Genomic DNA, 22,018 nt, shown 5'->3' with positions numbered 1-22,018 from the left:
CTAGGCTGCCGAAAATAAACACAAGTAGATAATATAGCTGCAAGCAGCGATAATACGGGGCCAGGAGAGAGAAAGAAAATTCCTTTAACAGTCAGTTCATGAAAGTCCTTGCGGTCTTGTTTCCAATGAGGGCCTGTGAGCAATTAGGGGTTAAGAGTCTTGCTCAGGGACAAATTTCATTGACACATTTGCTGACCTGGCTCCCTAACCACTCAGCTATGGCCGACCCTCTGAGAGAGAGAGAGAGAGAGAGAGAGAGAGAGAGAGAGAGAGAGAGAGAGAGAGAGAGAGAGAGAGAGAGAGAGAGAGAGAGAGAGAGAGAGAGAGAGAGAGAGAGAGAGAGAGAGAGAGAGAGAGAGAGAGAGAGAGAGAGAGAGAGAGAGATACGGAATAGATTGGAGATGGAAACGGAATAGACATGAAAACGGAATAGATGGAAACGGAATAGATTGAAGAGAGAGAGAGAGAGAGCCATGGAAACGGAATAGATTGAGTCATGTTTTTTGCAATTCAACTTAAATGAGTCTGCATCAAGTGAGGCTTGAACCGGCAACCTTGCGGTCGTGAGGCACTCTTAGGTAGCTGCAACACCACCTATAGTGCTATAGCTTTGTCCAGGCTGATATTGTCTGTTGAGGATCACAAACTCTTGCCTTCTGTCATGACCCAAGCCCCTGTTTCACTAACACTAAGATCACTCGTTCACAAACCATTTACCATTGAAGAAATTGTAAATCTCCTCAGAACCAAAACTAGTGAAAGTAGCCGATCTACAAGCTCACAAACCATTAAAAGTTGTCAGATTGTACATCGGCTATTTTCACAATGAAGTATGTTATACATTGAAAAAAAAAATACTCTCATTGCTATCTGAAAAGTTGTGAGATTGTAGATCAGCTATTTTCACAATGTAATATGTAAAAAACACTCAATTAAGTATTTCATGTTATCTTTAACAATTGCAAATGTATTCATTGATAGTCATGTTGTGTGAAATGCAACTTAGATGAAGTCTGCACCAAGTGAGGCTTGAACCTGTGACCTTGAGGTTGTGAGACATACACTTAAGCGGGACGCTATTGGACCAACAGACAAACCTCTGAAAAAAAGAGATCACGCTGATCATACAGTTCACGCAAATAGCTGAAAAATCCTGGGTTTAAGTGTTTTTCAAACTGCTCAAGATTGCGGACAATCTAAGGGCGGTGCTTACTGGTCAACGTGATTAGATGTGTTCCTCATTAGTCAAGGCACATGTGTAAGCAGGTCTAATGGCTGTCGGCCAAACGAGGCATGACTTTTGCCTGTTTAAAGTTTCAATTTTCAAAAATTGCTATAGCGCCCCCGTTTGACCAATTGGAGTAAGATTGGTTTCAGTGATATTTGGAATGGCCCTTTACATTTCTGCAAAGTTTCAAAGAATGGTAAGTCTGCATGTATGTGTTAGGGGCAGATGAATAATTGTCATAAAACTGCAATATTCATTGGCTCATTAAAGCTTCATTTTTTCACTTATGGAAGATATTTTGCAAACGTTTTTTGGTATAGGTCCAAAGTTCATGTGTAAAAAGTTTCGTGCAGATTACTCAAAAATCCCAGGAGGAGATAGGTTTTAACTGTTTTTCATATAATTCGAAATGGTGGGAGATCTAAGGGTCAGAGGTCAAAAGTCAGAGCGTGAAAGTTGTTCATCATGAGGAGACGCATGTGTGTATTGAAGTTTTATGGCTGTAGGTAAAACAGGGCATGAGTTGTACCTGTTCAAAGTTGGCATTTTCAACTGAGTGCTATAGCGCCACCTTTTGACGAAAGATTGTGAGATTTATTTTTTTGATCGTTTTTCATGACCATCTATCATATGGCCGAGTTTCATAAAAAGCGTATGCACGGTTCAGCCAGAACTGGCAAAAACGGCAGAAGAAGAAGAAGAAATGGAAATATAGCTGCAAGCAGCGATAATATGGGGCCAGGAGAGAGAAAGAGAAATGATAATTCCTTTAACAGGTCAGTTCATGAAAGTCCTTGCGGACTTGTTTCCAATGAGTGCCTGTGAGCAATTAGGGGTTAAGAGTCTTGCTCAGGGACAAATTTCATTTCATCGACACATTTGCTGACCTGGCCTGGAATCGTACCTGGGGCAACCAGAGTCTCTGGCTCTCTAGGCGGGCTCACTAACCACTCAGCTATGGCCACCCCTCAGAGAGAGAGAGAGAGAGAGAGAGAGAGAGAGAGAGAGAGAGAGAGAGAGAGAGAGAGAGAGAGAGAGAGAGAGAGAGAGAGAGAGAGAGAGAGAGAGAGAGAGAGAGAGAGAGAGAGAGAGAGAGAGAGAGAGAGAGAGAGAGAGAGAGGAGAGAGAGAGAGAGAGAGAGAGAGAGAGGAGAGAGAGAGAGAGAGAGAGAGAGAGAGAGAGAGAGAGAGAGAGAGAGAGGGGGGATGGATGGATGGATAGATAGATACGGAATAGATTGAAGAGACATAGAGAGAGACAAATGGAATAGATTGAAGAGAGAGAGACATGGAAACGGAATAGATTGAAGAGAAAGACATGGAAACGGAATAGATTGAAGAGAAAGACATGGAAATGAATAGATTGAAGAGAGAGAGAGCACCATGGAAACGGAATAGATTGAGTCATGTTTTTTGCATTTCAACTTAAATGAGTCTGCATCAAGTGAGGCTTGAACCGGCAACCTTACGGTCATGAAGCACTCTTAGGTAGCTGCAACACTACCTATAGTGCTATATCTTTGTCCAGGCTGATATTGTCTGTGGAGGATCACAAACTCTTGCCTTCTGTCATGACCCAAGCCCCTGTTTCACTAACACTAAGATCACTCGTTCACAAACCATTTACCAATGAAGAAATTGTACATCTCCTCAGAACCAAAATTAGTGAAAGTAGCCGATCTACAAGCTCACAAACCATTAAAAGTTGTCAGATTGTACATTGGCTATTTTCACAATGAAGTATGTTATACATTGAAAAAACATACTCTCATTGCTATCTGAAAAGTTGTGAGATTGTAGATCAGCTGTATGTAAAAAACACTCAATTAAGTATTTCATGTTATCTTTAACAATTGCAGATGTATTCATTGATAGTCATGTTGTGTGAAATGCAACTTAGATGAAGTCTGCACCAAGTGAGGCTTGAACTGGTGACCTTCAGGTTGTGGGGCACACATTTAAGCGAGAAGCCACCAACAGACAAGAACCTGTGAAAAAGGAGATCACACAGATCATACAGTTTCACGCAAATAGCTGAAAAATCCTGGGTTTAAGTGTTTTTCAAACTGCTCAAGATTGCGGACAATCTAAGGGCGGTGCTTACTGGTCAACGTGATAGATGTGTTCCTCATTAGTCAAGGCACATGTGTAAGCAGGTCTAATGGCTGTCGGCCAAACGAGGCATGACGTTTGCCTGTTTAAAGTTTCAATTTTCAAAAAATTGCTATAGCGCCCCCGTTTGACCAATTGGAGTAAGATTGTTTCAGTGATATTTGGAATGGCCCTTACATTTCTGCAAAGTTTCAAAGAATGGTAAGTCTGCATGTATGTGTTAGGGGCAGATGAATAATTGTCATAAAACTGCAATATTCATTGGCTCATTAAAGCTTCATTTTTTTCACTTATGGAAGATATTTTGCAAACGTTTTTTGGTATAGGTCCAAAGTTCATGTGTAAAAAGTTTCGTGCAGATTACTCAAAAATCCCAGGAGGAGATAGGTTTTAACTGTTTTTCATATAATTCAAAATGGTGGGAGATCTAAAGGTCAGAGGTCAAAAGTCAGAGTGTGAAAGTTGTTCAGCATGAGGAGACGCATGTGTGCATCGAAGTTTCATGGCTGTAGGTGAAACAGGGCATGAGTTGTACCTGTTCAAAGTTGTCATTTTCAACTGAGTGCTATAGCGCCACCTTTTGACGAAAGATTGTGAGATTTATTTTTTGATCGTTTTTCATGACCATCTACCATATGGCCGAGTTTCATAAAAAGCGACTGCACGGTTCAGCCAGAACTGGCAAAAACGGCGGAAGAAGAAGAAGAAACGGAATAATGCCAATAACAATATGGGTCCATCCTGGAAGCCTGGCCCCATAAATATAGCCTAGCTCTGTGATGGTATGAGGAGCGGCTGGTATTTAATGACTTTGGTCTTAAAAGCTTCCTCTAAGCTAGAGTCAAAGGTGCAGGCCATTTCAAGAATGGAAACTGATCTGGAGCCTTCATTGACAACAACAACATCTGGTGTATTAGCAGAGAGATGTGCAAAGATTTCAGGATTTTCAGTACAGAGTTGAAACATGGACGTTTTGACACAGGAATGTTTGTACATTCTCACTGACGGTGTAAAATGTTTAGATATGTCCTTAGTTGTGAGATCAACTATTCTGTCGTGGCGTGCTATGTAAAGCCCTTTATAGGCATAGCAGCCATTCAGAATGTGTGACATGGTTTCTGTAACAAGCCCTGTGGTGTGATGCAAACAATGAGGTACATGGGTGGTGGGAAACCAGATGGAAAGGTTGAGTCTGGTGGGAAGGATCTGTAACCTGGCTTTTACTGTAGGTGGTAATGATGATTATGATGATGAATGATGAAAAATGATTATATATATTTATAAAACCCAACACACACACTTAGCCACTTTCAGTTCCACTTTCAAAGCTGTTCCAATATAGCAAAAATAGCACATGTGAGCTTGTAGATCTGCTAGTGTTGCACCCTCAACAGTGCTTGCGTAGTGCAGGACACAGGAAAAACACTCAATGCAGAATAAACAAAAATAGAACAACAGTGCAAACAGGACTAATACATGAAACAGTTTTAACCAGCAAAAACATTAAGAAAAAACCTATATTAATATCTTGGTGGAGCCAAAGTCAAGACCATGATTTAAGTGTGTGTATGTGTGTCCCAACATATCTATTGTTTGCTAGTTGAAACTCCTAGTTGTGATACTTGGTACAGGCCTTTTTAATCCTACACAGCAAAATTATAGGTGTTAATGAGATGTTTCTGTGTAGGATTCATATTGTACTGACATGTCTTGGATGTTTGCAGTGTTCCGTTCTCACTGACCTGTTTCACTTCCCATTGCAAGTAACAAGAACGCGCGCACACACACACACGCACACGCACACGCACACGCACACGCACACGCACACACATGCACACGCACACACACGCACACACTTTGAATGAACTTGTTTCATTTGTTTTTTTTTCACTGTTCCTATTCTGGGAAGTGACCATTGACCTTGAGTGTTTTATTTAGACACTATTCCACTGGAGGATGTGTTATACAGTTAATATTAGACTGAGGGTGTGTTATACAGTTAATATTAGACTGAGGGTGTGTTATACAGTTAATATTAGACTGGAGGGTGTGTTATACAGTTAATATTAGACTAGAGGATGTGTTATACAGTTAATATTAGACTGAGGGTGTGTTATACAGTTAATATTAGACTGGAGGGTGTGTTATACAGTTAATATTAGACTGAGGATGTGTTATACAGTTAATATTAGACTAGAGGATGTGTTATACAGTTAATATTAGACTGAGGATGTGTTATACAGTTAACTCATTCACTGCCAGAATTATTTCTGGCCTGTTTGAACACCGCCAAGATTTTTCATTGAAAAAAAAAAGTACTCAGGAGCCGAGATACAGAATTTTTAAGTTTTAAGTTAACAAGGAAGTGGATGGGAGTCTATATCTTCGAAAAATCATATCTCCTTGGTCTTTGGGTCAAAAAAAAAAAAAAAAAAAAAATATATTTTTTTTAAAAAGTCGTTTTAGTCGTTCTTGGCAGGCATGGCTTATGGACAGAAGTCGTTTTAGTCGTTCTAGGCAGTATATGAGTTAATATTAGACTGAGGATGTGTTATACAGTTAATATTAGACTGAGGATGTGTTATACAGTTAATATTAGACTGAGGATGTGTTATACAGTTAATATTAGACTGAGGATGTGTTATACTGTTAATATTAGACTGAGGATGTTTTATACAGTTAATATTAGACTGAGGATATGTTATACAGTTAATATTAGACTGAGGGTGTGTTAAACAGTTAATATTAGACTGAGGATATGTTATACAGTTAATATTAGACTGAGGATATGTTATACAGTTAATATTAGACTGAGGGTGTGTTATACAGTTCATATTAGACTGAGGGTGTGTTATACAGTTAATATTAGACTGGGGATGTGTAATACAGTTAATATTAGACTGAGGACATGTTATACAGTTAATATTAGACTGAGGATATGTTATACAGTTAATATTAGACTGAGGGTGTGTTAAACAGTTAATATTAGACTGAGGATATGTTATACAGTTAATATTAGACTGAGGATATCTACCTTACAATTGGAATCTACAGTCATGCGCAGTCATGCGCCAGAATGTTTGTGCGTCTGTATGTAAGTTGCATCAGCACTGCGCATGCGTCGACGCACTTTCCCAACCCGATTACACGCCACTTCGCGCTTACAACTCCCGGACATGGCAACCCCGCCCATCACCGAACGCCTACGGGCCGACACGAACCAACACGACGCGGCCGCCATTGAAATCAGCAGCTCGCTCGCTTCACACAGCTCACGCACAGTTACCTCCTAAATGCTGAAATAAGCACACATTTCGAACCAATGTGGTAATATTCTCACACAAACAAGCCCAACTTACATTTCTGTCCATTACAAATGTCACAAGACACAAAGGAGACGAGGCAGCGGCCCCGCGGAAGTCGCGGCCTAGCGCACGCATAAGCCTCGCCTGGGAGTGGGGCCTTTACCCCAACATCGCCGGCCCGCCCGACGGATGTCGGCGCGCTGCCACCCGCGACGTCCCGCGCCATGTAAACAAACTACCGGTTGCTGCTAATACTGTCTAAAGCATGTATGTGAATGCTTATGTCCGATACTGTGTTGCCGTTAGTTGGGTTTAAGCCAACAGCTGCCTATAATGGGCCGTCAGTGTGTAGCTAAGCCACGGGTAGCGTTAGCATGCGGCTAACGTTAATGTTACACAACGCAGCTGTCGTCACTCAAACGGCTACGTTAAACATCTTATCAACAACCTGTATGAACGTTAGTGTGGTCAATGTCATCAATGCTAACTAATTAGCCCGTTGAACAGTGTTATTTTGGTGTATTTTGTGGGTTTCTGTGACACACTGTCACGATGTAGCAACTCAGAGTGTTATGTCACACGCAATTGAATAGCTTAGCACTTCCGGTCGTTCCCTCACAATAAAGGTTGCAATCAATTGAAAATAGCCGATCTACAAGCTCTCAATGCGTCGCGATCCACACAATATACACATCTTTAGAAAACAGCTGATCTACAAGCTCAAAACAACTCGCAAAGCCACACGTGTACAAGTATATAGGGATAAAGTGGTTAATGCAGGTTTGGTAATAATTAGACACATCTACAGTTTACTAAAGGACAATATGCCTCTGAGATGTAGTGGAGTACACAATTGCAGATACTCCAGTACAGTTAAAACCCCTCAAATTTGGACAGTACTTCAGCACAAACAAATTCACATTATCTACCTATCCATCAGCATAACATGAATATTCTATCTATCTATCTACCTACATATATCTCTCTCTGTGATCACATTACTTAATAAAATGTATGATGACTCATTATATTATTATATGAATATTAGATAATGATTACTACAAGCTCACAACGCCTCGCGATGCGTTGCAAAAATAGCAGATCTACAAGCTCACAAAAACAACCCGCCGAAGGGGGCCGCCATATTACTCCCAGGGGGTCCGCGGACCCCCTGAAACCAAAATTAACACATTGCCTGGCGCCTGCCAGAGTTTTTTCAGATTTTTAGCTGTTGCCTGCCAGGGTTTTGCCATGTTTTTGGTACCTGTTCGCGTAGCCACAGATTTTTTTCCTCCAGTATGACTGATCCCCAGATGGTTTCTAATCACAGATGAGATTCAGGTGTGGTTTCACAAATGTCAACGAGGTCATTTTGACCTCGTTGACATGTTTGGTTGATGTTTCAATATAGCTCAAAAGCAGTAGTTTTAAACCAAAAAACAAAGTGAATTGTTTGTCCGTTTGAATTTTAACATTGAAGTGAATGGAGCAGCAAATCTTCGAACATTTTTAGCTCCTAATCTGTTCATAATTCGACAAGGGTTGAAATTATAAAAAAATGCAAAAAAAAAAAAAAAACTATTATAAGTAGAAGCCACGTGGGTTTTTAAACCTTCCCAGGTTCCCAAAGACACGTTTACAAATGCACGTAGGCCTACATTTTAATTGTATGCCTAAGACTACATTCAGATGACAAACTTATTGTTTTGTATGTTTGTGGACACATTCTATAACCACACTTTAAATTAATATCTTAAAAATATAATTTCATCATTAAAATACTCACCTTCATGAATGAGTTTGAATCTGCGCAATTTGCTGCTCCATTCATTAACGTTTTGCATTTTGCATTATGCAAAGCTTATAATGTCCTCATATGTAGCAGTTAACTGTATCCAACTTTGAAACTCGGGTGAAACTTTGGTCTAAATAATGTCTATCATTTTAGGGGTTTATTTTCAGTCGCCAAGGTAACTGGGAAACCAAAGTGCTGTGACTAGCACATGTTTTTTTCCCCTTTTTTCCAAAGACGTATATATACGTCTTTGGCGGACAACAGCTGATAATTAAAAGACGTATATATACGTCTTTGGCAGCTAATGTGTTAATACATAAAAAAAAAAAAAAAAATGTGGAAATTTTACTCCCAAAATTTTGGTACCCCAATATAAGCGCACCCTCGCTGGCCCGGCCGCCCAACAGTTAATATTAGACTGAGGGTGTGTTATACAGTTAATATTAGACTGGGGATGTGTAATACAGTTAATATTAGACTGAGGATATGTTATACTGTTAATATTAGACTGAGGATGTGTTATACCGTTAATATTAGACTGAGGGTGTGTTATACAGTTAATATTAGACTGAGGATGTGTTATACAGTTAATATTAGACTGAGGATGTGTTATACAGTTAATATTAGACTGAGGGTGTGTTATACAGTTAATATTAGACTGAGGGTGTGTTATACAGTTAATATTAGACTGGGGATGTGTAATACAGTTGATATTAGACTGAGGATATGTTATACAGTTAATATTAGACTGAGGATGTGTTATACCGTTAATATTAGACTGAGGATGTGTTATACAGTTAATATTAGACTGAGGATGTGTTATACCGTTAATATTAGACTGAGGATGTGTTATACTGTTAATATTAGACTGTATGATGTGTTATACAGTTGATATTAGACTGAGGATGTGTTATACAGTTAATATTAGACTGGAGGATGTGTTATGCAGTTAATATTGTCACACAGTGATGCGTTGTATTGAGTTTCACAAGCCAGTGGTTCTCAAACTTTTTCATGTCAACAGCTATAATGCTATACTATATCACTTTTTGGTGCTACTGTCTTTCTAATAGTATGCGTAAAAATCCCTGAATGACACATGAACACATGACAAAAAAGGGGAAACAAAGTGTGACGGCTTTCTCAAAAAATTACATGCACAAATGGGGGATGTAAACACTTTTGCCGAATGCGAGAGCATTTAAATCATATGACTCTATCAATGTTGCACAATTAACATATTATATTATATATTAACTGTATTATATTTACGACTATTATAAGTAGAAGCCACGTGGGTTTTTAAACCTTCCCAGGTTCCCAAAGACACGTTTACAAATGCACGTAGGCCTACATTTTAATTGTATGCCTAAGACTACATTCAGATGACAAACTTATTGTTTTGTATGTTTGTGGACACATTCTATAACCACACTTTAAATTAATATCTTAAAAATATAATTTCATCATTAAAATACTCACCTTCATGAATGAGTTTGAATCTGCGCAATTTGCTGCTCCATTCATTAACGTTTTGCATTTTGCATTATGCAAAGCTTATAATGTCCTCATATGTAGCAGTTAACTGTATCCAACTTTGAAACTCGGGTGAAACTTTGGTCTAAATAATGTCTATCATTTTAGGGGTTTATTTTCAGTCGCCAAGGTAACTGGGAAACCAAAGTGCTGTGACTATCGTGCACAGGCGGTGTGCACAGCTCCCCCACATTATAAGTAATAACTGGGGTGCTCAGGTTGGCAAAATACAACATAATTGGTACTGTAACGGTGAGTACCGACCCAATTCAAGCATGTCTCTGTAACTTCATGCCGTTCATGGCTACTTTTTCCAGACAGCCTGATTGAAAGAAGCGTTTCTCTGCACAACCAGTGGACTTCAACAGTGGGCAAACAGGCAGTACAGAACATTATACGTCAAATATTAATTCATGTCTAATAATATGCGTCTCACCTGACCGGCAAAATAGTCTCACCTACTGCTTATCTCATGAATCATCTCCTAATTATCGCATGATATAACAGTAAACAGAGACTCTTCTGAGTGTGTGTGTGTGATAAGACTGAATCATACTGTGTGCGTAACTCTCTCTCTCTCTCTCTCTCTCTCTCTCTCTCTCTCTCTCTCTCTCTCTCTCTCTCTCTCTCTCTCTCTCTCTCTCTCTCTCTCCTCAGTATTCTTCTCATCACATCTATTCTCTGACCACTCTGTGGGTGAAACCTGTCACTGAGGATGACACTGCACTGTGAGTTCATAAACACAAACGCTACATATCACGCCACACAAGAATAAAACACCACACCACACAGAGTCTGTCTGATTGGCTGAAGAATAAAACACAACACCACACAGAGTCAGTCTGATTGGCTGAGAGCTGTGTGTCATCGGGCTGCATGTGTAACAGAGTGACTCAGAGCCCCTGTCTGTCTGAAGAGCAGACATGTTGACGTGTTGATGTAATTAAGTCATTGAGTGCCATTGACGTGTTTCACGTGTTTTACCGTAATGGCGCAACGTGCCAATGACGTTTGACGTGTTTTTGTGAAGAAAAAAAACGTTCAGAACCAAGATATCATCATTTGAAGATTTGCTGCTCCATTCACTTCTTGTTTAACTTGTTACTGAAAAAGGCTGTATCTCAGCTCCTGAGCACTTTTTTTTACTATGTATTTTTGGCTGGCAAAATGTTTAAAAATAGCAGATCTACAAGCTCACAACACGTCGCGTCGCTTTTGGAGAAAAACGTTCAGAACCCAAGATGTCATCATTGGAAGATTTGCCGCTCCATTCACTTCTTGTTTAACTTATTACTGAAAAATGCTGTATCTCGGCTCCTGAGCACTTTTTTTTTACTATGTATTTTTGGCTGGCACAGTTTGAAATCATTTATTTTATTTCATTGGCACTGAATGAGTTAACCCATTAAAACCGGGAAAGCATCTATAGCTCTATATGGTCTCTGTCGGGTGTAAACCTCATATGTCCAAAATTGTTACTTTTCAGGATTCACATTCAAAAGCATCAACAGTAGCAGATCTACAAGCTCGCTTCGCACCGCGTTTCGAGCTTGTAGATCTGCTACTGTTGATGCTTTTGTGTGACGCTGTAGTATGATCAAGTAGGGCGTTATTAAAATATGGATATAAGAGGTTTCTGCCCGACTGCAACAATATATAGAAACACAGGTTTATCAGAAAACTGTTTGGATTTAGAAGGCATTTGTAGAATCGGCCTCAGGTCTTAAAGGGATAGTTCACCCAAAACAATATTTTTTTTCTATCGATTAGTCAACCCATGGAGACTTGAATTCATGGATATTTGTTTGTTTTTGTCGCATTCCTAAGACAATACTTTTATGACCAGTGGACCGGTAGGCAGCGGTTCCGGTAGGAGACACAACGGAGTCTCTCTGTGTCTGCCGGTCATCAAATTATTGGATTAGCGACAAAAACAAAACAAGAAAGAAATGACAAGTCATATTATACCGTGCTGTGTGTGTGTGTGTGTGTGTGTGTGTGTGTGTGTGTGTGTGTGTGTGTGTGTGTGTGTGTGTGTGTGTGTGTGTGTGTGTGTGTGTGTGTGTGTGTGTGTGTGTGTGTGTGTGTGTGTGTGTTTTCTCGACAAACCTGGTAACATTGAATATGCGACGCTAAACGCTAATAATTTTATATAAGTGGTGGTAACATTTTTAGACACCACACGGGTCTTCCCAACAATAGCGAAGATTGAAGTCAGTGTGAACATGGCCAAATAATAACTTAATAGCCAAACTAGGTCTAATGAAGCACGCTAGCATTTAGGCTAAGTCTGTTGCCCGAGGCAGCAGCGCAACTTGCGGTTACTGCGGAGGACGGGCCGTCTCCCCATTGGCTTAAAGGACAGGCAAAACGGGGAAGTGTCCCCATTGGCTTTAAAGGAGCGAAGGACAGCCAGGACACCCAATGATGAATAGGTGTCGAATAGGTGTCGAATGATGACAATTAGGTCTGACTGTTTATAGACTGAGGCGCTCTTCGACCACCTGTTAAAAATATCCATGAATTCAAGTCTCCATGGGGTGACTAATCGATAGGGAAAAAAGTATTGTTGGGGGTGAACTATCCCTTTAATGGGTTAAAGGCATAGTATGTAACTTTGCCCGGTGTTCACATAACAAAACAATGTATACATTTATATACCCATCATTTCCCTCTATACCTGCATCAGCCACTGGAGTAGTGTGGTGGTGTTTACCTGCAGAAACACACTGCCCTCTCTCGTTGTATTTTTGGTGTTTTCAATTAATTTTGGTTGGCCAAAAACGTCCCTGTCTACCAAAACGGTGAAAACACCAAAACGCAGCGAGAGGGCAGTGTTGTTTCTGCAGGTAAACACCACCTCACTACCGTAGTGGCTGATAAGTGGCTGCTATTCAAATCCCTATAAATGTCGTGACTGTGTTTTCCCTGCAGGAACGCTCTGAAAGTGACGCTTCCTGAGGAGACGTTTACACTGGTGGCCTCTACACCACAGGAGAAGGTACACACACACGTGCTTTTTCCCTCCCTCTAAACCAGTGGTTTTCAACCTTTTTGTGCGTCAAGGACCCCCAAATTGACACATATTAGGCCAGGGACGCCCATTTGAAAAGATATGCCGGGGACTCAACCATTTTGATTTCTTGGGGGTCCCAATCTACACAGTAGTATCATCATCAGTGTTCATTTAACTCTGAGAGTGTAGAAATGGAACCAAATGGACCCGTCAGGGTCCATTTGGTTCCATTTTTACACTCTCAGAGTTACAGACACACAAGGTTCACTTTGGTTCCTATTCATTTGTCTGGGGACCCCCTGGAACGCCCTCAAGGACCACTGGTGGTCCCCGGACCACTGGTTGAGAACCACTGCTCTAAACCAAACCTCTTCACCGAAAATAGCAGATTGACAAACTTACTTTGTGAGCGTGAGCTTGTAGATGACCAATGTTCCTAGGTTGCTAGGGTTCAAGTGGCTAATGTAAAAAAAAAAAAAATCCTTTCACACGAAGATTTGGCAACCCCCTCTAGTAATTCTGAGGACCCCCTAGGGGTCCCGCACCCCCTGTTGAAGCTTGCTCTGTGTGGAAGAGACGCACGGAGCCATCTTGATATACTTGACCAATGACAACAACACTACTTCATAACAACTCTGTGTGTGTGTGTGTGTGTGTGTGTGTGTGTGTGTGTGTGTGCGTGCCTGTGTGTGTGTGTGTGTGTGTGTGTGTGTGTGTGTGTGTGTGTGTGTGTGTGTGTGTGTGTGTGTGTGTGTGTGTGTGTGTGTGTGTGTGTGTGTGTGTGTGTGTGTGTGTGCGTGCCTGTGTGTGTGTGTGTGTGTGTGTGTGTAGAACAAGTGGTTGCATGCTCTGAGCCAGGCGTTAGAGCAGGCCTTGGGGGTCATAGGTCAAGGGTCGTCGGGCGTGGCGGCGGCGTGTCGCTCTGCCTCCTACACCTTCAGAGGAGACGGGAAGCTGAAGGACGCTGCTTACACTGGAGGATGGATGTCTGGCAAGATGCACGGCAGGTAAGCGCGCGCGCGTGTGTGTGTGTGTGTGTGTGTGTGTGTGTGTGTGTATTGTATTTTGTTGTATATAGGCCTGTCACAATTATTACATAATCGCCAAATCGCAATTATTTGAGAATTGTTTGAGATAAGCTCAAAAGGTGTCGGCGACTTTGAGCTTGTAGAGCGGCTATTTCCACTATTAATCTTTTTATTTATTTATACATATGTAGGTTATTTGTCATATCTGCACTGTGTAACTTTTGTTTACAAAGCCTATGAGGCAAAACATAAATGTAATTTGTATTCATAATGTTCCAATGTTCAATGACAGAAACACAATTAAATTGTTAATCGCAATTATTTGAGTGACAATTAATCGTCCAGCAAAATGTCATAATCGTGACAGCCCTAGTTGTATTACTATACTTGTGAGGACAAAATGTTCCCACAAGTATAGTAGAATTAGATCATACACGGGCAACTAGTGGCCCATGGCCCACATGCGGCCCCCACCCTCACAACATGTGCCATCTCATAATGAGCGTTAGTGAGGACCAGTTATATGACGATAAGGTTGAAAATGGGTGAAGTGCTCCTTTACCTTTAACCACTTAAACCCCAGCATCCGGACGATCGGCTATTTTCCTGCGAAAGCTTTCACCACAATAACAGAAAAAGAGAAAACAGAAAAGACACTGGTACAGAGCCCTGAGGGACTGTGGGTTTAAGTGGTTAATGTTTTTTTGTGTTTCCAGAGGAACCATGAAGTGGCCAGATGGGCGAAGCTACAATGGACACTTTAAGAATGGACTGGAGGACGGGTCAGTCTGATGAACTCATACTAATGAACCTAATCCATACATCAACTGATTAACTAGCTAATTAACCGGCCAACTAATCACCTGACTAAACTCATAACAACCAACCATAGGCTCTATTCACAGCAGCCATATTATGAAGACATTCACAGGTGTTACCAATGATACTAATGAAGGCTCTGTTCCATTCTGGTCAAACAGAGTCAGGGTGCTGATATTGTGCATGTTGGCTCACTGGAAACACTCTGTTACACCAGTGGGTCTACATTTGGGGTCCAGGGACCCTCATGGGCTTCCAAATGGCCCCTTACGGGTGTTTAACGGGTCCATTTGGTTCCATTTGTACACTCTGACGGTGCGTTTTAACAGCGGGCAACTCTGGGCGATGCCGGGCGATATCGCCCAAAAAGATAAAGAAAATCCATCTTTTGGACGATATCGCCCGGCTTCGCCCGATCGCCGGCTCTCATAGACTTTCTTTATATTTTGGGCAATATCGCCCGAGAATCGCCCAGTATTGCCCGCTGTTAAAACGCAGGGTCAGAGTTATGGGGGTCGTGGAAACCACTGTGCTAGACTAAATGGAACAGAGCCTTCATTAGTATCATTGGTAACACCTGGGAAGGAAGTGATAATAGGGCTGCTGTGCATAGAGCCTATTACTGATCAACATACCAGCTAACTAATTCATAGAGTAGCTAATTAGAAGAAATGGGAACAGAACATGCAGAGATTAAAACACATCATGTGTCTGATGTTTTTTTAATTATATGCCTTACAGTTGCACTGTTTATTTCACTCTGTATTTCATTATTGTTCAACTAAGCAAAAAACAACTCAACTCACACCCTGCAGCTATGACTCCTGGGAAATGTAGTTAACTTTCCTATAGAATGCTGGGTAATGCAGTTACTGTAACACTGTTACTCTCCTATATAATGCTGGGTAATGCAGTTAACACTGTTTCTATCATAGAATGCTTGGTAATGTAATTAACACTGTGCAACTCTGGGTAATAATGTAGTTAAGAGTGTGTTTGTCCTACAGCTATGGGGAGTGTTGGATTGTGGGCCATGTAGTTTAACGGTGTGTTTCTCTACAGCTATGGAGAGGGTTCTCTGGGTCAGACAGAGCACTATGTTGGTCACTGGAAAGAAGGAAAGATCCATGGTTATGGAAGATACAGGTCAGTATGCACTTCCTGCTTTAATTATTAAAGTATTAAAATGTTTCAGTACTTTTACTTCTACTCTATTACATCTCAGAGACAAATATTTTCAAATCATTGTATACATTTAAAAACTTGAAGTGGGACATTCTGCATAAGGAGTACTTTCTAATTTTGGTACTTTAAGTACATTTTGATGCCAATACTTTTGTACCTATACTCAAGTACATTTTGAATTCCTGACTTTTACTTGTAACAAGAGTATTTCTACATTGCAATATTGATACTATTACTTAAGTAAAAGGCAACAAGATATGTTTACCATCTGTAAACAAGGTTGATTTTTCAACGCAAATAAAATCAACGTGTGTGTGTGTGTGTGTGTGTGTGTGTGTGTGTGTGTGTGTGTGTGTGTGTGTGTGTGTGTGTGTGTGTGTGTGTGTGTGTGTGTGTGTGTGTGTGTGTGTGTGTGTGTGCGCGCGCGCGCTTTTCAATTCCAGGTATGCCAACGGAGAGGTTTACGAGGGCTGCTTCAACGAGGGTCATCGCCATGGTTACGGCATGCTGAGCTCCGGTAGGCTGGCCAAGACATCCTCCTGCGTTTTCATTGGCCAGTGGGTCCATGACCGGAAGACCGGATATGGAGTTTATGATGACATCACAAAGTATGTCATCAAACGTGAAATTACACACAGTAATATTTATGTCCATATTTGGGCATATAATCATTATAGGCAAACTTCTAAATCTTTAGGTTCAATACACCTACCTATAAACCTATTTTAAAATTGCCTAATGGGTGGACGGACACCATGCACTAATGGCAGACACAAACAGATGTGTTTTTAATTAATCTGACATGCAGTGGTGAAAGAAGTACTACAAATGTTTATTTAAGTAACAGTATCGATACCGCAATGTAGAGAAACTCTCAAGTACTCTATGCAGAATGTCCCATTTCACATGTATAAACATCTCGTGAAAATAGCAGATCTACAACATCTCTTCAAATAGCCAAAGTATAGAAAGGGCTGGTTAATGTACGTTTTAGTTACTAGTTACTAGTTATTTTAGTTAATTAACTAGTAACTACATGTTTCAAATAAGTGTAAAGAGTAAGTGTAAGAGTAAAAAGTTCAATATTTGCCTCTGAGATGTAGTGGAGTAGAAGTACAATTATTGAACATTGGAAATACTCAAGTACAGTACTTGAGTGTGTACTTACAGTAGTTACTTTACGCCTATGGAATGGGGCGTATCTAATGTAACATGCACTGATGTCGGACACACCATAAACTGTTGCCTAACAACACCGATTTGCGCATGTGTCCCCTCGAACCTCTATACATAAAACACGCTACGAAGCCCATGTCTATAATGCATTAAAAACATACTTATATTGCATCAGCTTATGTACAATTATAGATATAATATATATGCCGTCGCACATAAATATTCATGGTACTTTATAACAATAATCATATCACATTATAAAGCATTATAATGACTAAAGGTCTTTACACAATGGGAATGTTGTTTTCATGTGATTTAAATAGCTATTTGTGTCATGAGTACATACAAACGCAAATTATGCGACATGATACATTTTTTTAAACAAGGGTGATTTTTCATCGTGAATAAAAGCTGTCCAACCTGTTAAAGCACCGACAAATTAATAGTTTGATGTGAAATATCATTCAGAGATTGTGTAACAGTTGTCTGGCTACGTGAGACTAATGGTGCGATGACCACCGTCAGTGCAGTGCTGTGTGTTATTGTGTTGTGTGTATTTCTCTCAGTGTGTGTGTGTTATGTGTGTATTTGTAGGGGTGAGAGGTACATGGGTGTATGGTGTGATGACCAGCGACAGGGCTGTGGTGTGGTTCTCACTCAGTTTGGACTCTACTTCGAAGGAACGTTCAGAGACAACAAGATGACAGTAAGTGCTAAAGCAATATAAGCCACACGAGGCCCTGCTTTACCCTGGATTTTACACCGGCTACGAGGCGTATAGGAACACTATAGTCTTCTCACCCTCTGCAGCATGAAAATCATAGATATATCCCAAGTAAAACTGTTTTAATAGTGATTTCAATGGAAAAACAAGGTCTTACTGTATGCACATGCACACCTGATCATTCTATTAACCCTTTAAGACCGGGAACGCATCTGTGTCATGTTAAGATTTATTTGGCTATTCAAAAGATAGCAGATATACAAGCTCATAGCGCGGCACCGAGTACTATTTTTTAACTTAAATCTTTGCTTCTGGGGATTCTACAAATGTCTTCTAAATCCTAACAGTTTTTAGCGGTGCCAACCGCTCTATACGTGGCTTTGACTCGGTGTCTGTGTGTCTGTGTGTCCGTCCGTCTGTGTGTCCGTCTGTGTGTCCGTATGAGCCCGGGATGAGCACGGCAAAGAAGCAACACATACAAACACACGCACACACACACACACACAGACTTGGAGATTGCCTATGCCATCTCTCCTCTCATTTGCCACACGTGCCACCGGTTATCAAAGAGGGGTCCAGGGACCCCCAGGGACGTCCGCCCGTATGAGCACGGGATGAGCACGGGATTTTAAACAGCTATAACTCCAGTTTGCAGCATGCCACCAAGTCCAAATTTGGTATGTGGACTTAGACCACCAATACGGGCCGAGCATGAATTGCTCAAGCCCCGCCCCCTCTGTCTTCCCATTGGCTGGCCTTTAAACAGCCATAACTCAAGTTCGCAGCATGCTACGGAGTACAAATTTTGGACATGGACTAAAACCACCAATAGGGACAAACTGTAATTACTTAAGCCCCGCCCCCTCTGTCTGCCCATTGGCTGGGCTTTAAACAGCCATTATTCCAGTTTGCAGCATGCTACCAAGTACAAATTTGGTAAGTGGCCTCAGACCACCAATAGGGACGAACTGAAATGAGTGAAGCCCCGCCCCAAAGGCACCGCTTCCTTCACACAGGGTGTGATTTTTTTAAAGAACTTTCATGTTGCTATAATATCAGTGGTTCTCAAACTACAACTGGTCAAGGACCACCCAAAATGATATGAATTTGGCCGCGGACCCCCATCTCAAAATATGTTGTTCCAGAGACCCCCATAGAAGCAAAGATTTGAGTAAAAATGTTCGCTTTTAAAAATATATATTTATATTCAAAGATTTGCACAAATTTTCCACGATTCTTCAAAAAATAGCAGATTTACAAGCTCATACTGCGGCACTCGGTGCCACACTATGAGCTTGTAGATCTGCTGTTTTTGATAGCCAAAGAAATTTTAAAATGACACAGATGCGTTCCCGGTCTTAATGGGTTAAGGCAATCACTGTTTCGTCATAGACCTTCAGGCATCTCCATATGCGGGTTATTTCATTTTACTCTAATAATAATTTCACTGAATGGATTATTTTTACAAGACAGTAGTCCCCAAAACTATCAGCACAAACCAGGCAGTTGCTGTGCAAATGAATGGAAAGGTACTGGAGCAAAAACAAGCGGTACACTTTGGGGTATCTCTTTTTTTTAAAGTGATGTAAAAACCTTGCACATACACAGGACGAAAAGGAGCTCTTCTTCTTACCTTGCCATATCCCTGAATTACCTTCCAAAGTTTAAAATCGATCTTAAATTAATGACTTCGACACTAATTGGATTTAGATTAACTTATCCCCCGGCTGGACTGACCCTTGGATGCAGATATCTCACTCCTTTGGTGTGCCTCTGTTAAGTTGCGTGTCCTATGTGTAGTGTTTTTCATTGTTTATATTAGTATATATTATTTTGTTTTTGTGTGGTGTTTGTATAGTTTGTATAGTTTTTGTTGGATGTTGTTTGTTTTATAATGGACCGCAATGGAAACAATGTTCAGCTTTTTTTTGTGATTAATATGTTTTTATTGGTGATTCTGTGCTTTTCACTGTTGCCAATAAAGTATTCTATCTATATGAACAACAGAATAGTGAACTAGATGTGTTTTTATCCAGTATTGAACCACGGGACTCAGCTGTTCAGAATACAGGACTGGAACTGTTTGTTTTAGAAAGTGAATGAACACACAGTCCAGCAGAGGAGACATACTATACAGTATTTCATTTATTTGTCTTGTTTTTATTGTTTTATTACTAGCAGTCAAACCTCCATTCTGTGCAGACAGTCAGGACCTTTCATAGACCTTGTGCATTACTGCATCAAAGATCCCATATCTGATAAACATAATATATCTTTATCTAATATATATATATCTGTATATTGTAATGATGTGTTCATGTTTATTAATACAATATGTCTTACATAGCCTATATTAACATTGCCTAATGGGTGGGTTGCACCCTTGCTCCGCTCCGCACCAAACTTGGCACCGACACTGGTCAGGGGTCTGCCATGAGAATTAATTAATAGTTCATTTTCACACGTATGGGGCTCTACAGCAGTGTTACAGCAGTGCCTAACACTTCAAATGGCCATAACTCGTTGACCATTGCCCTGATCAGCAATATAACTCAATATAGGCCTGGACGTTCAGGCCGCCTTTATTTATATATTGTATTGATGTGTTCATGTCTAGTGTTGGTTATTAATACAGTATGTATTTAACAGTATATGCTATGTGTTAACCCACCAACTGTGTGTGTGCGTGTGCGCGCGTGTGTGTGTGTGTGTGTGTGTGTGTGTGTGTGTGTGTGTGTGTGTGTGTGTGTGTGTGTGTGTGTGTGTGTGTGTGTGTGTGTGTGTTGCGTGTATGTTTCCAGGGTGCAGGTCTTCTAGTCTGTGATGACGACACGGTTTTCCAGGGAGAGTTCTCTGATGATTGGACCATCAGTGGAAAGGTAGCCGACATATTCATTCTTATTCATCCATTCATAACTTAGAGCAGGGGTCTTCAACCTTTTCAGGCCAAGGACAACCTAGCTGAGAGAGAGAGATGAAGCAGGGACCCCCTACTCTATGTTGTATAAAATTGTGTTTCAGATTTGTTTTACTTAGTCTGCTCTTTTTTTCCTCTACACCTATAGCCTCTTTGCCAAAAAATAGCCGATGATCGGCTATTTTTGGCTAAAGTTCTCCTCAGAAAAAGGGGATGCTAGGGTTCAAGTGGTTACGGTAAAAGACAGAAATGTCACACAAAGATTTGGCGGACCCCCTGTAGTTGCTCTGAGGACCCCCTAGGGGTCCCGGACCCCCTGTTGAAGACCCCTGACTTAGAGTTTGTCATTTGTACACTCTTTGAGTTACATTTACACTCTTATTGACAAATAATCATCAATCCGTCCATTACTAAGTGCTTGTGTTTCACCTCCCATGTCTCCCACCAGGGGGTGCTGTCTCTCCCCAATGCAGACAGTGTAGACGGGGTGTTCAGTGGGGAGTGGTCTACTGGGTTAAAGGTCACGGGAACCTTCACCAAAATCAACCTCCACGACGTGGACAAGAAACCCAGGAACCTCCTGAAGTGAGTATACACGTTTATGTTGTTGCTGTCGGGCAGAAACCTTATATCTCCATATTTCAACTTTTTATGTTTATTTTATTCCTTTTGTTTGTCTTTCTTGGGGGGGGGGGGATTAATGTCCTTCATCATACTACAGTGTCACAGTAGCAAAAATAGCTGACCTACAAGCTCAACTGAAGGTGAAAGTGGTTATGTGTGTCTTGTGTTAACCCTTTAAGACCGGGAAAGCATCCTTTGTGTCATTTTAAGATTTCTATAGCTATTCAAAAATAGCAGATATACAAGCTCATAACAGATCTCGTAGATCTGCTATTTTTGAAAAATCTTGAACATTTTTGCAAATCCTGGAATATATATTTTCTAAAGCGAACATTGGTAAAATATTTAGTTCCAGGAACCCCCCAGAAGCAAAGATTTGAGTTAGCTTTGGTGCATGATCATCACCACTACAACAACACAACTCAAGTCATAATGTGTGTACCAAAACTGGTACATTCATTGTTTTCTGCTTGTGTTAGCTAGTGTTATTTTAGTATTTAGTGTCTAAGGCTAGTTTCTTTGACTGTACAATTATCTTTCTAGACCGTGTACTC

General features: G+C 40.7%; 1 protein-coding gene across 2 annotated transcripts in view; it reads left to right on the top strand.

Annotated features, from left to right (window-relative positions):
• The window catches only part of LOC311064024 (alsin-like), a 78,457-nt gene that overhangs the window by 6,152 nt on the left and 50,287 nt on the right, over positions 1 to 22,018 (top strand). For both annotated transcript variants that reach the window (XR_014602665.1, XM_084083739.1), the window contains exons 5-13: positions 10,633 to 10,703; positions 12,910 to 12,976; positions 13,823 to 13,998; positions 14,736 to 14,801; positions 15,901 to 15,984; positions 16,467 to 16,631; positions 17,794 to 17,905; positions 20,725 to 20,802; positions 21,289 to 21,425. Coding sequence is in view for 1 of the 2 variants with exons in the window: in XM_084083739.1 (XP_083939865.1) it covers positions 10,633 to 10,703; positions 12,910 to 12,976; positions 13,823 to 13,998; positions 14,736 to 14,801; positions 15,901 to 15,984; positions 16,467 to 16,631; positions 17,794 to 17,905; positions 20,725 to 20,802; positions 21,289 to 21,425 (956 nt within the window). In the remaining variant the exon portion in view is untranslated. The remainder of the gene's footprint in view (positions 1 to 10,632; positions 10,704 to 12,909; positions 12,977 to 13,822; positions 13,999 to 14,735; positions 14,802 to 15,900; positions 15,985 to 16,466; positions 16,632 to 17,793; positions 17,906 to 20,724; positions 20,803 to 21,288; positions 21,426 to 22,018) is intronic.

This window comes from Gymnoscopelus microlampas (genome assembly GCF_963454915.1).
Source record: "Gymnoscopelus microlampas genome assembly, chromosome: 17".
Classification (NCBI taxonomy): domain Eukaryota; kingdom Metazoa; phylum Chordata; class Actinopteri; order Myctophiformes; family Myctophidae; genus Gymnoscopelus; species Gymnoscopelus microlampas.
This window is presented reverse-complemented; position numbering and strand designations above follow the sequence as displayed.